Consider the following 24,195-nt stretch of genomic DNA (forward strand, 5'->3'; position numbering starts at 1 on the left):
TAGAGACTGGTTTTAATCTGAGAAAATTTTTCTTAAGGACTGTTCAAAAAAGAAAAGTTTGACGAGGTTGAATTCGACTGATGTTACAACAAAATCAATAAATAGTTAGCCATTCTAGATCTCCTAAAATTTGCTCTTTTTATAGTAAATAGCTATCAACGCTTCTTTTTTCTATCTCAACAGAACACTGGGAAAGTAACCATATCAAACAATATAGTGCTTTCCTTTCCCATCTATGCGACCAATAACTCTGCTCTTGCGCACAGCTTTCCATAGTATACAAACTCAGATTGCACTCAGCGTGAAATAAGAGAAAATAACACGCAAGAGAAAAAAATGAAGATTTAAAACTGAATTCTTGGCGCAGCAAGCCGAAGTAAAAATGTACCGCTCAAGTTTTCCTTTCTATCTTCTCATTTCCATGTGTTTTTCCTGGAATAATTTACAAATTTGCCCTAAAATTGTACTGCTGCAATGCTTCAATTGATGCTACACTTGAACTTTTTGCACAAACAAAAATTTATTAGCTTTATCTTTAGGGATAAGATGTGTTTTTATCTCTCTGCATTTTTTTGTAAAGGGATGTACGTCATTGTGAACATTGCAGATTCTGTAAAATAACATGTTCTGGAAAAAATCGTGTTTCAGACTTTTGTGTGATAAAAAATTATTTAATTGAGCATTTTTCGCTCAATGAAAATAGGTTACTGAGAATTTGTTGTTTTTTAGCTTCAGATCTACTGAGGAACCAAGTTTATGTCTGAATCAGGTACTTTTCAGATCTACTGATTGGTTCATTTTAATTTTCATTCCATCAGCCTCCTCAAAAAATTTTTTTAATGTGTAATAAGTTGTTCCATTAAAATTTCGCATTTTACGATCGTTTGCAGTTATCAGTAGTTCAGAAGTTCCCTTCACAAAACCGTTTTAAAGATAGAGAAGTTGGCGGGAATGTCTTTTGCTTGTCATGTTTCAGTCCATGTTGGACTGTATCCAGTCTAGAAAGAAAGGAATCCGTGTATGGGCACTGAAGAATGTGCAGTTGTGCCACCCATAGCTTACAATCCCGTAAAGGCAAATTGGTTCTTCATCTGCGTCTAATGGATAAAGTGGACTACCTAAAAAATTAAAAGTTGCTTCATCTTCTTTTTTATGAAATTCATTTGCAGTCTGGGGACGTAAAGTCGTTTTGGGTGCTTAGAATGAGTTTTCTTTGTTTTTTTGCGGGCAAAATGTTGATAATATAATAGCCGCACTCCATACGAAACCTCTTTAAAATTCATCTACTGTTTGATTTGTTCTAGATAACAAGAGCATTCTTTTTCTTTCTCTAAAGTCTTTAATTCATAATACAGTTTGCGGTAGTTATCATCAAGATATATGACTTGATTATTACAATAAAAAGTGTTATCGTTATGTCTTACTAAAATAAAAAATAGAAATTGAAGGATTTTTTTGACTGGAGAATTTATTCATCTAAACTTGGAAGGCTAAACCTTTAGTATCCTACAATGCTGACAAACAAAACATTGCAGTAATGAAACATTCTATTTGTACCAAAGGTTCCTCGAGTAATTGTACAGTTAAGTTTTGGCACAAGTTACAATAAAACTCGGCATCCATTTTATCAGTAAACAATTTAAAGTAACTTCCCTTGTCAACCGTACCCTCAATAACGGTTCTACTTCTTTTCACCCCAATTTATTTAACCCCCTATAATTTAACCCCGTATATAATCACCCCTCAGTCATTTCACCCCGCAATTTAATCACCCCGAAATCGGTTTAACACCGAAACCTTTTATCTATTTCGGCGTCCACAAGAACAATTAGCAAAACTAAAGTTCAAAGGAATTAAATACCACAAAACTACTGACCTTCAAGAGTGCGGCATTGAACAGCTTGCGTTTGTTTGAAATCGAAGAATAATGACGAGACAGATTTTTAGAGCCATGCATTCGGGTCCCATTATGGGTCCCATCATAGGGTTAAAGACCGGGATCAAATTTCCTAAGGAGTCACGGTATGAGGCTTCAATATAACTTCGTGAGTACGCAAGGAGGAAGCCAAAAAATTTTAAGATGGAGTTTAAACTTAAATTAACACAAAAACACAATTACAATTAAATTTTAAATACTTAACTAAGTGAAATTGGCAATAGCCCTGAAAAAATGAATATCAGATTCATCCTGTAAGCCTCCATCAAGTTCTGTACGTTTCCTTTCAAGCTCTCAAACATTTTCTTTTTGCATATTTTTGCCCAGATGAGGCATTCAAAATCAGCGTCTTTTTGTAAGTTCTTTTTGTAAGTTAGACAAAAGTTTCCCAAAACCGGGTTGGGATCCGCTGTACAAGGCCTGTATACCGTAATGCCAGTCCTCAACAACATAAGTTGTTTTAGCAGCTCCCTCAATGGCTGCGTCTCTTTGATTACAGATTTGTGGGGGAATACAGGAGGACGATTGGGGCAATTTCAAAATCTAACAAACCTTATCGGGCTTACAATCTATCATGTAAAATGTATTGTAAATGACAGAAATTTTTGCGGCGATTAAGTAAAGGTGTAATTCTCAAGCCAAAACTTCGAGCCTTCGAGAACCGATGTCATTTACGGATCACCAAAGATTAAAATACGCTCGTTTTCGTCTTTTTCGCTGTCATATCGCAAAAACTCTTGAAACGTATCGGGTATATCAAAATGCCGGTCCGACGGATCTTGAAATGAACGACAAATTTTTGTTTACATAGTTTTTCTTAAACGCTGTGATGTTAATATTAAATTTGGTTTCGACGGCAACGCATACTGGGTTGAGATAGCGTCAGTTACTGGTAAAATTGCGGACGCTACGGCTAATGCGGGCGTTAAGTTTTTACTCACGGTTTTGCTCTCTTTTTATAAATTTTCGTGTGGTCGGCTTTTCAATAGAAGTTTTATGAATGTGCTCACCATTTACGCAAATAAGTGGGCCATCTTCTGTAAATGCGAAAACGTTGCACTTTTATGTTTAATATTTCGCACAATTCCAGGTGGTTGTGATTAATTTATTCTTGTAACATAAAATTCGTGGCCTTCTACGACCAATAATTCTTTGTTTTTGGAAGAATCAGTAAATTCGAAGTCGGCAGATATCATGCTGATTTCCAAATGGAATGAAACAAGAAATCTTGTGTTCCATTCACCTTTTAATTGCTTTTAATTGCTCCGTTATGGACTAGATGAGATAACTAATTCGCTAACTGTAATAGCTTTGCTTTAAACTATTCAGTCGATAGCTATTTGTCCCAGACAATTGTGATCCATGAATTTACAGATTAAAGTCGGGGTGAAATGATTGATGCGTGAAAATTCCTTTCACACCTCAAGCATTTCACCTCGATTTTAATCTGTATTAATAAATCTAAATAGAATTGATTGGGGCCTAATTATCCTCAATTACTGCAAGCTAAAAATCGGGGTGAAACATTATAGGGGTTAAATAATTGAGGGGTAAAATGATATAGGGGTTAAAAATCCGGGTTAAAATATAGGAGTTTAAAAGAATAGGGGTGAAAAAACAGGACAGCCTCAATAACAGGCCTCAATATCATTGATTTTAAAACTCTCACCATATTATTACCGATAATAACTGACAATAACTCCTCCTTTATTTGATACATCAAATAAATATCTCCTATCAAAAGAAGATAAGAACAAAAGCGCTCATACAGAAACTACCGCTTCAAAACACAGTTACTAGATGCTATTACAAAATAAATGTATTATTTTTCGCAATAAATAAGATTACGTAAAAAACTCATTTCTACCTAATACAGAAGGTCATTTGCAAGATATAGAAAGTTTCTTCAAAAACTAGAAACCTCACTAAAAACCTGAAAACTTTTACTGTGAATATCTAAATGTATTTCAACGGAGTCTCGGCTATTTACCTCATTTTTTAGAAATCCATATGATGTAATAAAAAGAGCAACACCACAATTAAAGTGTACAAAATCTCGTTGTAATCATAGTAATGTTGATAGTATAATTTTCAGATATGTGAAAAATTTTACCTGGTGCCAAACAGTACTGAAAAAGTGACTTGTATTAGATAAGCGTTACATTTAAAATCGTTTTTAGAAGCCAGACTATAGAAACTGGAAGTTTTCTACGGGCCCCGCATAAGTCCTAGTAAGTTTTTACAGTTTCATCTTAAAAAAAGAAAATGTCTATCGTTGAGAACCGAAAAAAATCATATATGACATCATTCATTTATTTTACTTCCATACATATAGGGACAGCCTCTAACGCCTCAAACAACCAAACCAGTTGACATAAGTGCGCCATCACTTGAGAACTTAAAACAAAACATAACTGCTGAGCTAAAACCCTTTTTATATTTAATGAACAAAATTACCAACAAATGCATGAGTAAATACTTGTCACTTTTTAAACAGTAATCGCAATGAAGGCATCGATAAAGCATGATCCTACTTATAATACCGAAAAACTTGTGATTAATATCATTACAGCCGTTGCTAATTTGAACGCGCAGCCTTATTTCAAGATTAGTCTGCAAAACAAGCAGTGGTATGTCAGTCCCTCAAATGGTCAAACAGGAAAAAAATCAAATTAAATTAAAATTGAAAAAAAAATGATAGAAACGAAAATTTATTTGAAATGCAGCTGGTCAATCAGGTGAAGCAACGGAATCAAAAACAGTAAAAGATAAAAAAAACATTTATGTCAGAAAGCTGAAACAAAGGCCATAAACAAACCCGCAACCCAAAAATAGAAAATGAAAAACAAAAACATTTTGTGCGAAAAAATTGCACAAGATGTCTCAAGATTGACTGCTTCTTGCAAACACGCACACATGAAGGCGCAGAGTCGCTTCAGCAAAATTGAACTAAAATCTTAGCACAAATTAGCATTAATGACTGGATCAAACTGACCGCCCCTATAAAACAAAAATTAGAAAAACTAAGAAAAAGCGATATATGTGTAAAGAAGAAAGGCTTAAAAAGTAAAAATTTACTTTTAAGTTAGATGATCACTTAAACAGTTTTGTCAAGTGTGTTACCAAAATAGTGACGCAAGAAGAAGTTATCCTATCATTTAAAGACAAATAACTGTAAAAACTAGGAGAAATGATTTGAACAAAAATCAGTACTTGCGAAAACTTGAAATACCTCGCCGTACCTAACGCCAAGGCAAATTCAGCACTGTATCAGAAAAAAAAGTTATCAGCACTGATTCAGAGTCTAATTCAGATCAAATTGCCCTGCAGTTTTCTGAATCAGACTCTGAATCAGGCTCTGAATCATAATCTGATTCAGACTCTGAAATTTCTTTGATTCAGACTCTGATTCAAAATTTGATTTTTCGCTGATTCAGACTCCAAATCAGTTTCTGAATTTTCTCTGATTCAGAAACCGATTCAGACTCTGATTTTTCTCTGATTCGGACGCCGAATCAAGCTCTGAATTGGCCTCTGATTTTTCTCTCAATCAGACTCTGAATCAAGCTCTGAATTGAACTCTGATTTTTCTCTGATAAGACTCTGAATCAAGCTCTGAATTTGATTCTGATTTTTTTCATAATTTGGGTTTATTCGTATCTATGTTCCTGAACCAAGCTACGTTTTACTACTGCTTTCCCTCTCTGATCCTTGAAAAATATAACTTCAAAAAATACTTTAGAAATTGAAGTACTTTATAATGCAGGCTGACCAAATCTTTTAGAAATTCATTTTTCTACAGTCAGTATTAAACCAAAAATCCCAGAAAAACAGAATGTATCAGAATAACACAAAGACTGATTATAAAACTGATTACAGAGAACATTGAAATTATTTTATATTATGACAACTTTTTTTCAAAAAAAGATTTTCTGACCATTCTCACCAGTACTTTTGCAGATTCATTCACATAGCTCCTACAGTCAGTTTTAAATTTAAAAAACCGTTTAAAAATGCAAAAATTTAAATCACTCAGACTTATTATAAAACTGATTATAGAGAAAATTACAACTCTTTTAAATAATGAACAATTTCTTTCAAATGACCATATTCCGACCAAATTTTTCTCAGACTCAGGAAATCAACTAACTGAAATAGTGGAAAAATAATACTTGCATCAAATGAGCTAGCACCAGCAAATAAAAGAATAAAAATTTTGAAAAAAAAACAAAATTCGGAAAAAACATTCAATTGGACCTGAAATAAACCAAAATAAAAAGCAGCTGCAAATAATGCTTACGTTCAAAAAAGATTAAACAATTTGTCAACCAAATTTTAAACACGAGAAACCTCAACAACAATTAAAATAAAATATGGGCAACAGTGTTTCATTTTGATTTCGTTGCTAACATGAAACAATTTGGAATGATTAGGGACCGATTTGCAATTATAAGTTTTTGACACAGAAAACAAAACAAGAAAAGAATTACAGAGAGCATCTCAGATTTTTTCAATTTGGGAGATTGAGTAAAACGAACAATTTTTTTTTCACAAAGTAATGTTTTTAAAGAGAACAGGATGGATACCAATGCAAAAAAAAAACAAGTAAGACTAAACAAAATGCCTGATCTTTCTATTAAGGAAAAGTGCTTCACGACATTTTAATCAAAAACTCAAACCTCATATATTAGAAAAATTTTGTCGCTGAAACGCAAATCAAACTGAATAACAAAAAAATAGGACAAGGTAAACGATACTTGTTATATACAACATAAACCGCCTAAATTTTTTATAGATAATTCTTTCCACTTTGCATTTTATGTCTTTAACAATTCCTAGAAAATGACAACCCATAAAAAAACTCAATATTTTAACATACATGTCGACGATGTCAAAAGTGAAAAGCACTATTCTAAAATCACAAGCCTGCTAAAAAAGCAGTTAATTATAATAAAAAATTCTATGCGAAAAATCGATGGCCTATATTCAAATTGCAAAATCCCATATTCATCAAAAAAATGGAATAATAACACAACAATAGATGTCAGAACAACTCTATCATAGCTATCATGATAAAGTACTTACTTCTACAGCAATATAATCACGACTCCCTCAAAAGAAGGAGTATGTTGCTGTTTTGTTATGCACAAAAAAGTTCAATGTCCAAACTTTGTTCCTCTCGCATACCAAGTTAGTACCTCTCAATATAAACCTGGATATTTGTAACACACAAAAACAAAAACTAGAAATTGGTAAATTGCCTAGTGAAAAAACAGTCCCATGAAGTCTCCATGAATAGCTCCCAGACGTTCATTTTTGATGTAAACAACAAGTCGCAATGTTTCTGAGTTTTACAAGAAAAATGTGAGGTACAAACACCAGAGTTGTTCACTATGACGCAGGCCTTGCCACAACCTCGTCAGGCGCAACCTGCTATTTCCCTCTCTTGAATGGCAATGCATCTAATTCATCACAGGCAACTCGAATGCAACGCTCTACCAGCAGCTCAAAATAAGAGCATTTGGTCGGCTCCATAGAAGAGCTTCCACTCTCAACTTGGTCTTGGGTAGATGAATCTTAAGCCAATCAATCCGAACGGTCAACTCTAGACATGGTTGACTAGAATTGATAATATCTGGAAGTGTTCGCAAGCCCGACCCTCAGCCTACGCATCTCTGGGTCTATCCGATTCTATTGATGTCTTCAACACCACATACCCAAAAACATTATTAAACACATAGGTACAACAGCCTGATCGTTCTTTTGCTACAATTGCAGAATTAAATCACACAAACCTCTCACTACAAAAGTACATCATCCAGGGAAATCTACAAATTGGAAGATCTCTCAACTCGCAGCAGTGCCAGCTGAAACATTGTCTATTAGAATGTGTCCAGTCAGGACGCAACCGTCGTCCTCACCACGCTGCTCAACGCAAAGGTAGGCCTGGTCCTCTCAAAGGCCCACAAATAGTCCAACACGAGGTTCAAGTTCGCTTCAAAGCAGCTCGAACCAAATCCTTTTGCACCCACGCAAAGGATAAACCACAGAGCGACTGAAACCAATTTCCATCACCAACTGACTAAAGCCCTTGGAATCAACACTGAGCACGGCATTCACGTCCTCGAGATGATCAATTATATTGCTACACCCCTGAACACAAAATCCAATTCACAGCAGTAAAAAGCACGATCAGTCAGCTAGAGAACGAATAAATGTTGGAGGGACGTTATCGAGATCTTTCTCTGGCGTGTGTTCCTTTTCCAATGAATCTTCAATTTAATGAGATATTTTGGCATACGTCCAAAAACTTCTTTGCTTTGGCCGATTGTGCCAACGACTACCTGAACACTATGTACTGGAGATATACAGCCCCCTATCGCGTCTACCAGAGGTATAACCACTTCTATCCGCAGTTTTGATTTTTTCATCCTAGGCAAATTGATATCAATAACCAGTCATATAGTGTCAACAAGAGGAGAGAGCCCCAAACAATTCAAAAATAAATGTTTGTGCAGCATTATTTCCATAGAATTAACCCCCTCATGCACCTCAGTTCGTGACTACAGTATGTGAACACCAAAATCAGATCCCACTGCTATGTCCATTACTCTTTAAAAAAATGAGCCGCAATACTGCGAAGAAACTCTAAGTTTTTCAGACTCCATAAGAAACTATTTCCTTTTTGTTTCCCTTTATGGAGCTACTGATATTCGCGCCTATCAGATAAGTACAGCAGGAGCCGCCAAAAAATGTGTGCACCGCAATACATTTAACCAACTTGATCGGCATTGCAGAAACGATAAACTTGCGAACCGAGAGCCACATCAAGAAGAAAAGGATGTCGTAAATCCATCCTGCGACGCAGCCGCCTTGTGATGTGAACCTGAACCACCGAACTCTGGCCGCATAAGTTGTCCGCGATCTAGAAATCTTCCGTAATAGACAGAATCATGCTGTCTATTTTGAATACGGGAACCGAAGTAGGTCATTGTGCCCATGACAGTTAAAGGCAGCTGGAAACGTACCATCAAGGTCGACGTCACTGGCAATAATACTCTGTCACTGACACCCTCTCTGGCTCCACATCCGACAGGATGTGACCCACTTGCTGAAGACACCAGTCACCCACTTCACTATACCGCGACCAAAACATTTAACAAAAATTCAGCTGCAATCTACACTTCGGACGAAGCTCTTAAAGCTGGATGGATTCAGCAGTCTACAGATGGCAGAATGAGTATTTTTTACCAATCACAGACTAAGAAGACTCTATTCTCTTCTAAATAACGCATGCACGCCTAACTTTACTCAGCCTAATAGATAGTTACACTATCTCTTTATCATTGACTCTGGTGCTGAATATTCTTACAGCCGTTATAATTGATGTTTATCTCCAATGTTTTACAAAGTTGTTTAGTCAGAGAGAGCGAGGTCAGTCTACTTCGCGCTCCCTTGTGGCTGTAAAAAAAGAGCACTACAAGGGTCTGCCTTACATTTACCTCATTGGAATTGAAAATACACGCCATTACTGACCCGGTTACTTTTCTAATTGAGATCACAGATAATATTTACTAATACAAAAATATGTACTTGATCACTGTGGACCCCAATTAATTCATGTTACTCAAACTTCTCTTTCATCTCAATATCAAAATTAATAAAAACAAAATATGATGTCTAAATTAATGCAGGGCATTAATTGTGACATCTCTAGAATTGTTCGCTCCTCCTCTGTCTGGATAAAAAAATAGTAGTAGGCTGAAATTTATTAGTGACCTTCTTTTGAATGTGATTTCAATAACTCAGGATAAGGATGGTCCCTCAACTACTGGTAAACCAAACCGAATGTTTTATGTCGTTTATGGAAAAACATTAGGAAATAAGAGAAACGTCTTCTTCTGCATAAGGCCTGAAAGCGGTTCCAAAAGGCACCAAGACTTGCCGGTGCTTGACAGCAGATATTTTTGAGGATTTTTTCCTGCCAATGTTGCTTATAGAGAATTCAATTTTTATGCGCAGTTTTTCCAGCCTTAAGTAAGCAGTTCTCACAATCCCGATACATTTGATCAGGTAGTCAGAAATGTCAGAAAACCCTCAAATAATTACAGACATTCAAAAAGAGCAAAATTAAGCGAAAAATTGAATCGTTTCTTTTGATCTGGTCTCTTATTATATCATTTTACAGATAAGCAGAAAGCAGAAATGTTTTATTCGTTAATTTGACTGTACATTATTAGATAGTTTGTTTGTTTGGAAGATTAGTTATTCCAGAATTTATTTACCGGACACCATTTGCTGTTTGCACTTGTTTAAGTATCTATTTTACTACTGCATTTTGACGTATCGATCAGCTTTAACTTTTTCTATGGACTTTTTCTACAAATTTACATGACAAAATATCCAATAATGAACTTGTCCACTAATCAACTTTCCAATAACTCAACTATTCGTCAACTTCTCGTACGATTATATCAACGGACATAGAAATCTTGCTTGGTTAGAACTATTGCTATTATCGGGAAAAAAATCACCTTCGGCACAGATTCAATCAAATTACAATTATATAATTTATATATTTTTGACACTTGCACGATACCTCGAGCGACATATTTCTATTATCTATTTTTGTGCAGATGTACGTAAATTTTGCGCTTATATATAATAAAAAGAAACGAATTTTTTGACAATTTAGTTATTGATTAGCTGAGTAATAGGACAGTTTTTGCCATGCACTTCTATGATTAACACACTGCTGCTTTCTTAATTTTTTTAAAAATAAATTGTCTCAACATTTCTATCCATTGATGATAACATGATACGGCATTACAAAAATAGTTTAAAATCAGTTTGTTGACATTATTTTTGTTGAAAGTGCATTTACCGGAATCCCCCGCGCAAACGTCACCAGCCACATCGTTAGAAGCCATTACACAAAATACACTTCCAATGCTGCCATCAGCATCGGACATGTCTGAAACAAGACAATGAGAAAAAAACCATCCAAAATGGTTGGTGGTAATAATGGCTGTTCAATGATAATTCAAATTTCAACCAATACACGGCAATTTCAACCAGTACAAGTCCACGCAATTCAAGCCGCAAGATCATTCGTTTCTCGCTCCAGTTCCTTCTTCGGCGTGACCAAAGTCACTTCTCCAATTAAGTTTCAAAAACTATGAAAATGTTTGATCAGATCTTTACGAAAAATCTAGCCGGAAGATTTCCGGAACAACCTCGGTCGCCTTCTTTGCCGAAACACAGTGAGCCATCAAATAACTTTAAAAAATAAAAAAAAACTCATCAGAATGAGCGCCATATTTGAAGTCATTCAACGAAAACAAACTCTTAAAAACAACATCAAAAATGTAAAAAAAAATAACAACATCAAAAAATGTGAAGAAAATAACAAACTTTTTAAATGTAACAAGGGCACACAAAGCCAAGGATAAGTTTTTTGCATCAAAAAGAGCATTGAATTACTCGGAAAGCTTATGACAGATCAAACTAGACTGAAACACTTGTCTAACATTGTTAAGAAGCAGAGAACTGTAAAAAAAATAAGAAAATTGAATAAACGTCTGAATTTTTTTCTGATATTTTTCAATCTAACTTTAACTGTTACCTAATTACTCTTTAAGTAATCGGTTCCTTTTCGAATACCACTTGAAGTAGAAAAACAAGTCAATAGGCTAAAAATTGCTAAAACTCTCAGCAAAAATTGCTAAAGATCAGCAAAATGGTTGAAAAAACTTAAAGTTTGCATAAAACCCAAATTAAGTAACAATAAACTCAACTTGTAACAAAATAAATCTAGACATACTGAGTTTTCTCGCTCAAATCCAAAATGAATTACACAAAAGTGTCAAAAAAGTGCTTGTGAACAAAAAAAAACGCTCGTTTAGAATATTTTTTCCACGCCTCATTTTTCGCATCCTCCACAACAATGGTTTGATCAAAAATCCAATCCCTTTTCAATCCCCTCTTCATTTTTTCTCAAACCACTCTATTTTTTCGCTTATTCCTCCTTCAAAATTCACTTCAAAAAAACTGATAAAAAAGGCACTTCTATAATACTCCTCTTCGAGTAAAAAAACACGGCGCCCAATTATAACCCAAACTTTTTGACTTGAGAAAAAGACAAAACACCAATACAATCAAATTTTTGGTTTGTAAAAAAACAGCACCGAATACAATATAAATCACTGGATTGTAAAAGAGAACAAAACTACCCGTACCTATCTCCAAGTGCGTTTCAGTAGTGGGCCAGTATAAAAGCAATTCCTCATCATTACTGAACCATTTGATGATTCATGACACTTTTTGTCATGTCAGGCTTGCGTTCAGTCTGATTTTACAATAGTGAGAGTTGGTACAAGTGCAAAAATATAGTTACGTACGGGGATCGAACGCACGCTCTCCAACTCCTCTTCAACATTTCGTCAAGTAACTCTTAATCCCAGAAACAACAAGTACAATCTAATGCGGTGATATTAATGGAGGGTCTTGTTTCATTGATCAATAGATGAGATCTAAACCCGCCTCATAACTCTCCTGCCAAAATTTTCAAAACTGTTCGTCATTTTACATCAAAATCTTGTTATTTTTTTTCTTTTTTCTGAAGCCTGACATCATGGAAGCCAAATATGCCTTTCTTTTGAAAGGCAACCTCCAAGTCATTGAGATTTTTTTTATTCAAAGCAATAATCAGAACAATGAAACCGTAAAATATATGTATCAAAAAACATAGAATATTTTCTTCAAATATTAATCGCACAAGTAAGTCTTTTAAGGTGAAGTTCTGGAAACTATTTTTCGAAGAAAAAGTTTCCCCCTCCTACAGGCTCAGTTTTGTATAAATCGACAGCATACAAAGAAAGTAATTAGCTATATGATTACCAGCTAAACGAAGTACTGTGAGGGTTACTACAGCAAGGAGAAAAAAATTCTAAGCTCCAACAAATATTTTTTTTTTAAATTGTTGTTTTTTTTCTATCAAGAAGGGTTTGTTGTGTATATCATCATTCTTCAGTAGGTCCACTAAAAATATGATAAAATTTTTTGTTTCTACAAAAAATTGCTGTCACAAAATCGATTCGTTAAGATTGCCAACAAAACAAAGCAATGAAAAAAATCAAACTGCAGTTGGAATGTTTTTAAAGGTTCACCAAAGAGAGCAGGAAACCCTCTTTATGCTCTTCTGAGATCCTTAAATCTCAATCTCTATTTCGAGTGGTTGAAAAAAAATGTTCTTCATAATTCGGTTTCAACACTGACGTTAATGCAAAACAATATTATTGAGTGTTAGTCTAATAGTGTTTGAGTTTTTATTAGACTGAGAAAACTTTGTGTTTTATTGCAGTGTTTTTTGGTCTGTTAGCAGTAGTACCTACATAATACCTACATAAAGAAGGGGGTTATCATTCGACCCTTAACCATAAGATAAAAGGTAGTGGCAGTTAAGTGGGAATAGAATAGGCGGTATGAAATCTATCTTAGCCTCTCCTATTGAATCTTTCCATTTCTCCGCTTTTATTTCTCTTCCTTTTTAAATTATCAACGCCACCGCCCTCTGTTTGACTTTATTTTCTCTTTCTTTCTAGCCGCTTCCTTTTGATTTCAAAACATTCAAATAATTTAAATTAAAACCAGTTTTAACACTGCCTGCTCTGGTTAATTAAATCTAAAGGTGCATTCTAAATTTGCCTTGCAGTTTTACACAATGGCCCCTCTGATTCTCTCTGACTTGCCTCTTCTGCCTATAAATAATTGAACAGGTTTTTAGGGTACAGAGTGATCTTCCAAGCTGGCATCAAAAACAAAGATATCGCTACTTTCAATATCCGAATATTTTATATTCTGAGCGACAACAAAACCAGGATCTGATGGTTTCCACGTGTTGGAGCTTTGGGTGGTGGTATCTGGAGATGATTGTGGTTCAACGACAATTTCATATTGGCCAAATGGAAGGGGTTTTATGCCATCTGGTAGTATAAAATCGCTTGTTGTCAAAAGTTAACAGGAAAGTTTTGTAAATAGCAACTGTTTGCGGCCTGTAGTGGTTGGTGACAACCTTTGTGTTCTTTTAACGCAGGTTGGTTCTAGTGCTTAGAGTGTTTAAAATGCTGAAGGTGTGCTTAGGTGTGACAAGATGAACCTGTTGTTGTGCGGCCCTCGTCACTCCCTTCGCATAAAATTTCTATATTTCCTACAACCTAAAAGTATAAAAGAAAGGAAAAAAATGGGCGATATTTTGATAACTATCCCCCTCTGTAATTATAATATAATTTAACACCTTCCAGATGTCTACTAACTCTTTAGTTATTTTTAGGCAACAACTGACAATTTTGTTTTATAAGAGAATAAACCAGGATAGACTACAAAATCGACTTCAAACAGATAATTTCAGCATTATAATTGACAGCGAATTCGTCCTGGTATTTGACGATGACTGTTTTGTTACTGGCATTAGTTAATTTGAGAAAATAAAGGCTCATTACTGACTGTGGCTTTGCCGTTAACTCTGCATAAGAATCTTCACATTTTTTGCATAATAGAGACTATCCCTTTTACTGTGATGAAGACGACAAACAAAGTTAGGGCGCTTCAAATTGTAATGTAATGAATACAGGTGGAATTTTACCAAATCTAAGATAGTTGCTCCCACAATGTTGAGATTATTCTATATGGACATCGACCGTGTGGTCACGGGTGCTCAACTTTCCCCAAAAATCAATGAGCAATCGAAATCCAATTCTGAAATTAATATTAGCGCAAGCTCTGCATGTTCTGACATTGTTATTTTTACTCTGCGTCTTTCAGTTTCACAGTTTTTACAATAAACTGCGTTATTCATCAGTTTATAAAGTATTCTCCTCAAACTTAAATGACGAAACCTGGTGCTTTTCACTGGTTAGTGTATTGTATGTTGACAGCCAGTTTTTCTGACATAGAGTTTCATCAGTTTGTATTGGACGACATATCTCTCTTTACCAAGGAACCTTTGCAAGATCTCCTTTACTTTCGAAGAAGGGAGATGTGCTGTTCTTTCAATTTGATCTGGTAATCGCGCAACCACTCTTCTTTATCCAAGTCCTTTGTGGGCGTCAAAAAATAAACGCGCTGCTCATCATGAGGACTCGGCGAAAAAGAGCGATTGACCCCAAAAAAGTATCCAATGCTGGCATCAATGGCAGTGTATAAAATCTCTTGAATGAGAAAATCTCCGTTCAAGGCAAAGTCAGCGATGGGTAGTTTTTCCAATTGCATTACGCCACCAAAACAAGGTTTTTTGCTATCGTGGGTGAGAATGTATCAATTGTTTGCAGTGAAGAGCAGACTCTCAAGGACAGATATGACTGAGACTTGCGGTTCAGTAATGTCCAAATGTTCACGCTCAGTTAGTAACTCGACATTTTCTTTGCAGATTCTAAGTGATGATTGCTTAGCTATTTTCTGTAGTGCGAAGAAGTGCATGCAGTCCAGTTTATACGTATCGAAACTCAGTTTTCGAGGTATTTTGCAATCAAATGCGAGTAGCGCGCAATCAAGTTTCAAACATGTGTCATGTTAGTCCTGCTGAGTTCTGCATTCCAGAATCTCCCACATCCTGCCTTCACGTTGTATTTCAGTTTCCGTTATCTTCACTGCCCCTCCCTCCAGTGTTACCCCAAGTGCTCAGTGGTGGGCGACTGGAGTCATTGAATTGAACTTGAACCGATCAGACACATAGGAGTAAGGGTAATAGCCTTTCTGTTTAAGTAGCCGAGTGTTATCGTCAGAAACTGTAGAAAATATTGCCTTTCTTATTTCATTGCTGTCATCTGGTACATTTTCGACGACTCTTTTGATCAATCTATTCATCATCTTGAAGAAGTCTATGAATCGAAGTTATACACTTCGTTTCATGGATCAAATAGTACACTTTTGTTGTCTTTTTTCCTTTTCATTATGAAAGTGTCAAGGAGCACATCAAAAGTGCTTGAAAAAATTTTTTTCGTCGAAGTATGGCATGACGCAGATGGTTGTATTTATTTCACAGTTTTTCAGTGTTAGGCAAATGTGGTGTAGGTAATAGTTTTGAACACTATGTTCTACAAAAGGGATGAAATCGTTATTTCGTCTCCAGCAATTGCATTTTTTATTTGCCCATCTCAAAAAATTACCACTATTGTGGTAATGGTCCAAGTTTATTTTTTTCTCTGGATCTTGCGCATCTGAAATTGCTTTTTGACATCTCCAACAGTGCGTAGCGTTAGATTTTTGCCAATTTTCATCTTGCCTTTGAAAAAAGACTGCTGCCTTTCCTGCTGATAAAGTCTCTGGCTAATTTGTGAAGCAATCTGAGAAAATTTTTCATGCAAGCAGGAGAACTGTCTACGCGACGAAATATTGGCTTTGATGAGTTGTGGTCTATCATTGTTAGCGCTTTATTCATGTATCTCCTTGACTTGTGTAAAGGCTTTATCACTTGGTTCCTAGCAGGCAGACTTAGGTCTTTAAAACAACTCGAAGTCGAATTAGATTACAAGAGTGGTAAACCACGTTGCAGCCAGGTTTGGGAACTTGTATGATCTGTTGTCACTTGAAGGCATATGAATGATAGACGGTTTATTTTTGCAACAATTCCTGAGAAGTAGGTTGTAACTTTCAGACCTTCTCGACAAATCAAAAGGCAGTTTCGACAATTTTTTTAGGATAGTCTATAATCAAGTCGTTGCAAGTAGCAAACCACTTTCACAACGGTGGTAATGAGTTGGTAATGGTAATTATCACAGTCCCACATCAAAAGTAAAACAATTGCAAAATCTGAATTGCAGGACGCACATCTTACAGGGAAAAACTAGCCATTATCTTAACCAAACGATTATTCCTGAACGTTTTCGAGTGTTTCGACCTGAGTAATGTCGGCAAAGCACATGGGCATAGTAAAATCGCCCAAAGGTTGCTGAAGTCCTTGTTGATTGTATTTAGTTGTTCAAGTTTTGTCGATTTGACAGTTTCGATCAATTCGATCAAGACTTATTTGTAGATGCATATGATCAGCCGCCACAAAGCAAAACTTGAAGCACTCTCAGCAATTGGTGAGTCGTTATTTCGCAGAATTCATGTGTTCTTGGAGCTAAGAAATTTTTCGCCAATTAATTACATATTGAGTTTTGATATACAAGTAAACCGATCTCATCAGAATGGAAACTGCCTGTTTCAATTTCCTTTTGAACTCAAAATGGAATCACAAAAAACGACCCTGGAAGACAATATTCGATTTGTAAGGAAATTTTGTTTTACTTGAATATGAATTATTGAGCTTGAGAAATGAATTAACAAGAAACGGATGCTCTGGTTCAGTTTTAGAGCCTACAGCACTGCTTAGCCGCCAAGTTTTGAAAATCTGTGTTCTGATTTGTTGATTTTGGCTGTTCAATTTGAATCAAAATTGTTGCTTATATCAGACAAATATGAAAAAGTTTTTTTTTAATTTTTAGCAATTTTCAGTAAAACTTTTAACAAATTTTGAAAATATTACTCCAAGACACATCTAAGGTTTTCAACACAACCAAATTCAAAGGGCTTCAGATTGCATTTTTTCTCCAAATATAGATATTAAAAAAACTGAACTTGGTTTCTTACAGAAAATCAAACAAGATGGCCCCAATGAAACAGTCATTTAAATGAGGTGTTAGAGTCACGATAGGAAGGCACGTATTCTGAGCAAAAATGATCCCAATTTCATAAAAAAATTGGTTTTTGTTGAAAAATTTTACCCACCATCAACAAAAAAATGGTTTTTCTGTCAGTCAAGTCAATAAGTAACATTAAGATGCCAGTTACACGACAGTTACATGTGTCTTTTTTGAAGAACTTTTTCGTTGACAGCTGTTTTGAAGAAGTTTTATGCCACGCCCAGGGGGAGTAGGAAACTGAAGTCAAAAATTTTCTATCACCTTTTCTTGTGGTACCTCACGTGCTAATTAAGGCAAGATGTTAAGGAAACATGAATTACCAAATGTTTTTAAGGTCGCTGAAGGAGCAATTTCTGTGCATCAAAACTTCTGAGCAAAAATTTGAAGCATAACTCTCTCATTAGGAATTGCCAGAAAAATGTTGGAAATATTGTCCATTATTTAGATTTGTGCTAATGAATCAACAACTAGCGCTTGATTAAATACTAATTATCTCATTAAGGGGAACTCCTTAAAAGACAGGTTTTATTAACAATTTTGTCGTTTGATCAATGTTTGTACCAGTACAGTATTTTTTTTCATCTCAAATATCTTTGATCTGACGTTTTCAGGGCTCTGAGTTATGAGGTCAAAGACTGAAAAACCCTTAAAAAATCAAATTTTCATCTTTTTTAATGACTCTTTAGAACAATCGTGCTTGTTTTTGAAAGTGTATTATTGAATCATAGTATTATGTGCAGCAAAGGATTGCTTGCTTGGAGGTTCTGTAGAGTTATGTGCCATCTGTTAAAAATTTTGCTTTACAATTTCAAGATTGTTTACTTTGTTTCCAAATTAATTAGCTTTTTAACTGAAATGTTCGTTACTTAATAGGTTTAATGGCTTCTCTGAATAAATAGAGGAAAAAAATCATTTGTTTAACATAATATTGTACTTTCAACCTATTTCTCTGTAACTTAGTATGAAATTTTAGGGGGAAAAACCAGCCGTTATCGTAACCAAACGAGTTTTTCTGAACGTTCTTGAGTGTTTGAAACTGAGTAATGTCGCAAAGCACATGGGCATAGTAAAATCGCCCAAAGGTTGCTGAAGCCCTTGTTGATTGTATGTAGTTGTTCAAGTTTTGTCAATTTGACAGTTTCGATCAATTCGATCAAGACTTATTTGTAGATGCATATGATCAGCCGCCACAAAACTTGAAGCACTCTCAGCAATTGGCGAGTCGTTATTTCGCAGATTTCATGTGTTCTTGGAGCTAAGAAATTTTTCGCCAATAACTTACATATTGAGTTTTGATATACAAGTAAACCGATCTCATCAGAAAGGAAACTGCCTGTAGCGATCTCCTTTTGAACTCAAAATGGAATCACAAAAACGATACTAGAAGACAATATTCGATTTGTAAGGAAATTTTGTTTTACTTGAATACGAATTATTGAGCTTGAGAAATGAATTAACAAGAAACGGATGCTCTGGTTCTGTTTAGAGCCTACAGCACTGCTTAGCCGCCAAGTTTTGAAAATCTGTGTTCTGATTTGTTGATTTTGGCTGTTCAATTTGAATCAAAATTGTTGCTTATATCAGACAAATATGAAAAAGTTTTTTTTTAATTTTTAGCAATTTTCAGTAAAACTTTTAACAAATTTTGAAAATATTACTCCAAGACACATCTAAGGTTTTCAACACAACCAAATTCAAAGGGCTTCAGATTGCATTTTTTCTCCAAATATAGATATTAAAAAAACTGAACTTGGTTTCTTACAGAAAATCAAACAAGATGGCCACAATGAAACAGTCATTTAAATGAGGTGTTAGAGTCACGATAGGAAGGCACGTATTCTGAGCAAAAATGATCCCAATTTCATAAAAAAATTGGTTTTTGTTGAAAAAATTGACCCACCATCAACAGAAAAAATGGTTTTTCTGTCAGTCAAGACATTAAATAACAATAACATGACAGTTACATGACAGTTACATGTGTCTTTTCTGAAGATCTTTTCGTTGACAGCTGTTTTGAAGAAGTTATATGCCACGCCCAAGGGGATTAGGAAACTGAAGTAAAAATTTTTCTGTCAGCTTTCCTTGTGGTACCTCAAGTGCTAAATAAGGCAAGCTGTTAAGGGAACATGAAGTTTTTAAAATCGATGAAGGAGCAATTTCTCTGCCTCGAAATTTCTGAGCAAAAATGTGTAGAATAAGACCCTCATTAGGAATTACCAGAAAATTGTTTAAAATTTTGTCCATTATTTAGAATTTTGCTAATGAATCACCAATTAGCCCCGAATTAAATACTATTTATTTCATTCAGGGGAACTCCTTAAGAAACAGTTGTGATTAACAACATTGTCGTTTGTTCAATGTTTGTACCACTACAATATTTTTTTTCTTCTCATATATCTTTTATCTGACGTTTTCAGGGCTCTGAGGTATGGGTTCAAATACTGAAAAACCGTTAAAATCAAATTTTCAACTTTTTACTGACTCTTTAGAACAATCGTGCTTGTTTTTGCGTGTGTATTAATGAATCATAATACTCTGTGCAGCAAAGAATTGCTTGCTTGGAGGTTCTGTAGAGTTATATGCCACTTGTTAAAACTTTCGCTATTCAATATCAATATTGTTTACAATGTTTCCGAAATAGTTAGCTTCTTTTACTTATGTGTTCTGAACTTATTCAATATATTCAATGGCTTCTAAACAACTCATTTGTGTAATATAAATTTGTATATTGAACCTATTTCTCTTACAAAATTGTAATTTTGTAAGAAAAAAGTTCAAATTTTTCATTTCAACCTGGTGGAGCAAGTTTTGAGCAGTAACTTAAAGCATGCAAATCATTTGGTAAGAGCTCAAAAAATTTTCGTTCTCAACTCATTACAATTTTCCAAAAATTGAGTACAATCCAGCTGACGACCAGCTAAGACAATCTGTTGACTATCAGGGGGTGATATGTATAAAATGATTTGGGATGTATTTAGACCAAGAGTTCTGGACCATTTACTTTGTTGAAAAAGATTTTGCCTAACTTATATAAAACTCGGACTTTTATGACGTCTTGCTGTAGTTTAGAGATTTCTTGATCATTGAAAATTGTCAAATACCAACAGATGGTTTTCGAGATCTGATATCAGATCAAAAAATTAAAACACGTAAAATGTATCTTCAGTTTTCTCTCAAGAAACAGAAATTCAAACTGGTCATAGAGGTAAAAAGAGAAAAAGGTCTCAAAAATTGCGTGAAAAGGTGTCATTTTGCAACATATTAATATTAGATCTCTTTTCCCACAACATGACGGATCACAGGCAGCCATAAAGAGAAGATCAGTTGTCGAAATTAGTTTTCTTTAACTCTGGGTTGGATAGAGCGTATCTTACTGTACAAGAAAGAAGCAAAAACCAAAACGTTGCTTCCTCACAATCAGGTTTTAAAAAGAATAGTTTAATGAGCTATATAGCAAGAAGAAACAGTATACTGAAAATTTGGGTAAATTAAACAACTTCTTATCTGGGAACTGGTGAATTACAATAACCTCCATAATCTTTTCTCGCAATTTTTTTCGTCAAAAACAAACCATTTATACCCAAACAGCTTCCAACTGATGCATTTGCAAAATCGGAAAATTCCTCCAAGAAAAATATATAGTAAGCCTACAATCACAAATTGACGTCTCTTCGTAAATTATCAAATCTTCAATTTTGGGACACAACATTTCCTCTAAATGTATTAGTTTTTTCTCGAGAAGTTTCATTCTTACAATCTTCGTTTTCTCTGTTCCTTTGGCATCAAAATTTGATGGTGGAAAACGAAACACTATGCTTTGAATTATATGATTCAAAGAAGAATCTGGGTGATCCCCACTCTTCAAAGCTAAACCATGAAAAAATTTGAGACCCACTGATGTGGTTTATGCTGGTTTTTGATGAGAACCTTCGAAGTCAAAAACAACTGTTTCTAGTGTTAACATTCCGATAAAATGAATAAAATAACATTGGAAGTTTTAACATACTGGCGAAAAGCAATACCCGTCACATGGCAGAGATACTCGTTTGTAACTGGACAGGGTGTAACATGAGAGTAGCCAGGTCCCTGCAGTGGCTGTTCTTTTGCCAGGTCCATGCTGTAGAGAGAAGTCGCTCAAAATTTTTTTTAAAAAAATGCTGACCTTATTGTAAAAACTTTTTTATCAAATCGTTTTGAATCAAATCTTGACCTTCCCGTAGTTGCCATTTGATTTCTGCACACATTCTTCTAGTATTGATAAATTTTTACTAACAACCGACCAAAACCGCTTGATCCAACGTTTAGTTATCATTTGAAATAAACTTCGACCCTCTATTTGATTAATGAGACTACTTTGCACATGCAGCGTTAAATTCAAAGCCAAGCGATAAGAAAAAAGGAAAGGGCGGCGGAATAGAACAATCCAAATAGTGATAAACAGCGGCGGAAAGGTTTTATTTATGACTATGCTATTCTCACTTTACCGCCACTATCCATTATCCTATATTTAAGGATCGAATGATAACCTCCATTTCTTTTTGTAGGTAATATACACTATGTCAGCAAACTGGGAAATTAGAATGATTTGTCAAAACAATGAAATTTTTTCAACGGAAACCCTGAAAAAAATTTTTTAGAGCAGCATATTTTCCTTCCACGCAGATGATGCGTATCTTTATCTTGTTAGTTAATTTACTATACGGCAACAACGAAGGAGTTTGTAAATATCGTACGTTTAGTTGAAGTTTTTTTTCTTAAACTAATAGTAGCCGAAGTTTTTTCGACAGTGTTTCAGTAAAGTTTAGAGCATATCGTAATTTTTGGTTGCTCAAAAAATTGTTTTACGAGATGAAAAGACTCAATAACTTTATAAAATCAAGAAGAGAGCACCAAAATGGCGCACACTGGCCTAACTAAATTGCTGAAGTTTATGAAATTCAGAGCAAAATGTGTTTATATTAAATCCGCCATGTTTTTTGTTAAACTAGTCGGTAAATTTTCAAGTCCGAGATTTTTCACCTCATTTTGTTTTCTTTCAAATTTTTTTAAGGACATTGGAAAGCTATTTCCAAAAAAAACACTAGCATTGCATACTTGAGGTCTTTTTTCGTCCTAAGATCCCAAGACCCACAATAAATCTTCACCTACCAGATTACTAAAACAAATAGGTGAGGTTTTATGCGTCCAACTCATGCTTTCACTGGAAAACCGTAAGAAGAAACAGAAAAAAATAGATCCAAGTCTACGTATTCTATTTAATCTTTTGTTTTGTTTGAAAACTGTTCCCAATTTTCTTCATTTCTTTATCTAAATTGGGTAGTAAAATAAAATTAATGAATTCAACTAGAAAAACTAGTCGAAACCTTTCCAATACAATTTGATAACTCTTGAAACCCGGTAAAAAATTTTCCTTCTTTTGTTTCTGAATGGGTTGAATACCTTCCTGCAAAGAAAAAATAGAACTATAAACTCCTTACAGTAAATACAATCAGAGTATGCATTGGAAGTCTTTTACTTTCATTTATGATTATTTCTTAAGGAAAGCCATGAAATTCAATATGATTTCAGCATAATCTTTTTTTTCAATTTTCATAATTTTTTTTAAATTGAGAAAACTTTGTTGAGAGTTTTTGTTTGTTTTACACTTTTTTAAAAAGTAATCATCAAGCTTGCTTGTGGTAAATACTTTTTAGTGTTTATTTAGATTTTAACAATGGTTGTCTCTTCGTGTTTATCAAAAACTATAATGTATATTGAGCATAATTGTTAATATAAGAATCTGGCGCGCTAGGTGACAATTCAAGCGTGCAAATGGTTATAATAATGGTAATTATATTAGTAATGGTAAATATGGGAATCGAGAACATCGGCCATAGGGTGTGCGTCGACCTTTGGTTGCGGTCTTAATTCCTATATTTACCATTACTCACGTGCACAATTTATTGGCACGCCTTAATTTTTTTCTCTCACACATTTTGCGCTCTTTTCCAGCGTGAACAAAACCCCCATTTTCAAAACTGTTCAGTGGAACATTACTATCAAACACAATTTTGCTAAACCCTTAAACTTTCGTTTTTCTGCCCGATCAATAACGCAAAAATTGCTACCCGCGTCAGTAGAAATTAGTATCAACTCTCTAATACAACAAAAATTTCAGGTTGTAATTGTAGATCTCCTATTGTGACTACGTGAGTTGTTAATCTTAGGACTAAAACGGCTTGTAAAACAAACAACGAGACAAATAGAAGTCATGCACCAAATTGACAGGAATTTTTTTTACAGAAATTGAACGGTTTAACAATATTTTTCTTCACCGGTATCCGAGAGGAATTTTTTCTGTCATTTTTGTGTTGCTCAAAATTTCTTTACTTAACGAAGATACACATAAGCAATCCTATGATTAAAAAAATTAATGAATTAATGTGACTGAGGTCAATTAATCCATTGGTTTTAAAGAAGGCAAAATGGCTTGCCTGGAAAACAATTTGAGTCACTCTATAATTCTCAAAAGATACTAGGAAAACGATTTGAAAACTTTTTTGACATTGATGATCAAATTTGTACAATAAAAATTAT

At 34.7% G+C, this 24,195-nt stretch overlaps 1 protein-coding gene across 1 annotated transcript in view; it reads right to left on the reverse strand.

Moving 5' to 3' along the window:
• Positions 1–670: 670 nt before the first annotated feature.
• Positions 671–24,195, reverse strand: part of LOC142350722 (coagulation factor XII-like) — a 91,716-nt gene continuing 68,191 nt past the window's right edge. The window contains exons 3-4 of the mRNA XM_075402665.1: positions 10,821–10,910; positions 671–1,118 (exon numbers count right to left, since the gene is read on the reverse strand). Coding sequence (XP_075258780.1) covers positions 973–1,118; positions 10,821–10,910 — 236 coding nt within the window. The 3' untranslated portion in view covers positions 671–972. The remainder of the gene's footprint in view (positions 1,119–10,820; positions 10,911–24,195) is intronic.

The sequence above is a fragment of the Convolutriloba macropyga genome, chromosome 12 (genome assembly GCF_964194025.1).
Source record: "Convolutriloba macropyga chromosome 12, txConMacr16.3, whole genome shotgun sequence".
Lineage (NCBI taxonomy): Eukaryota > Metazoa > Xenacoelomorpha > Acoela > Convolutidae > Convolutriloba > Convolutriloba macropyga.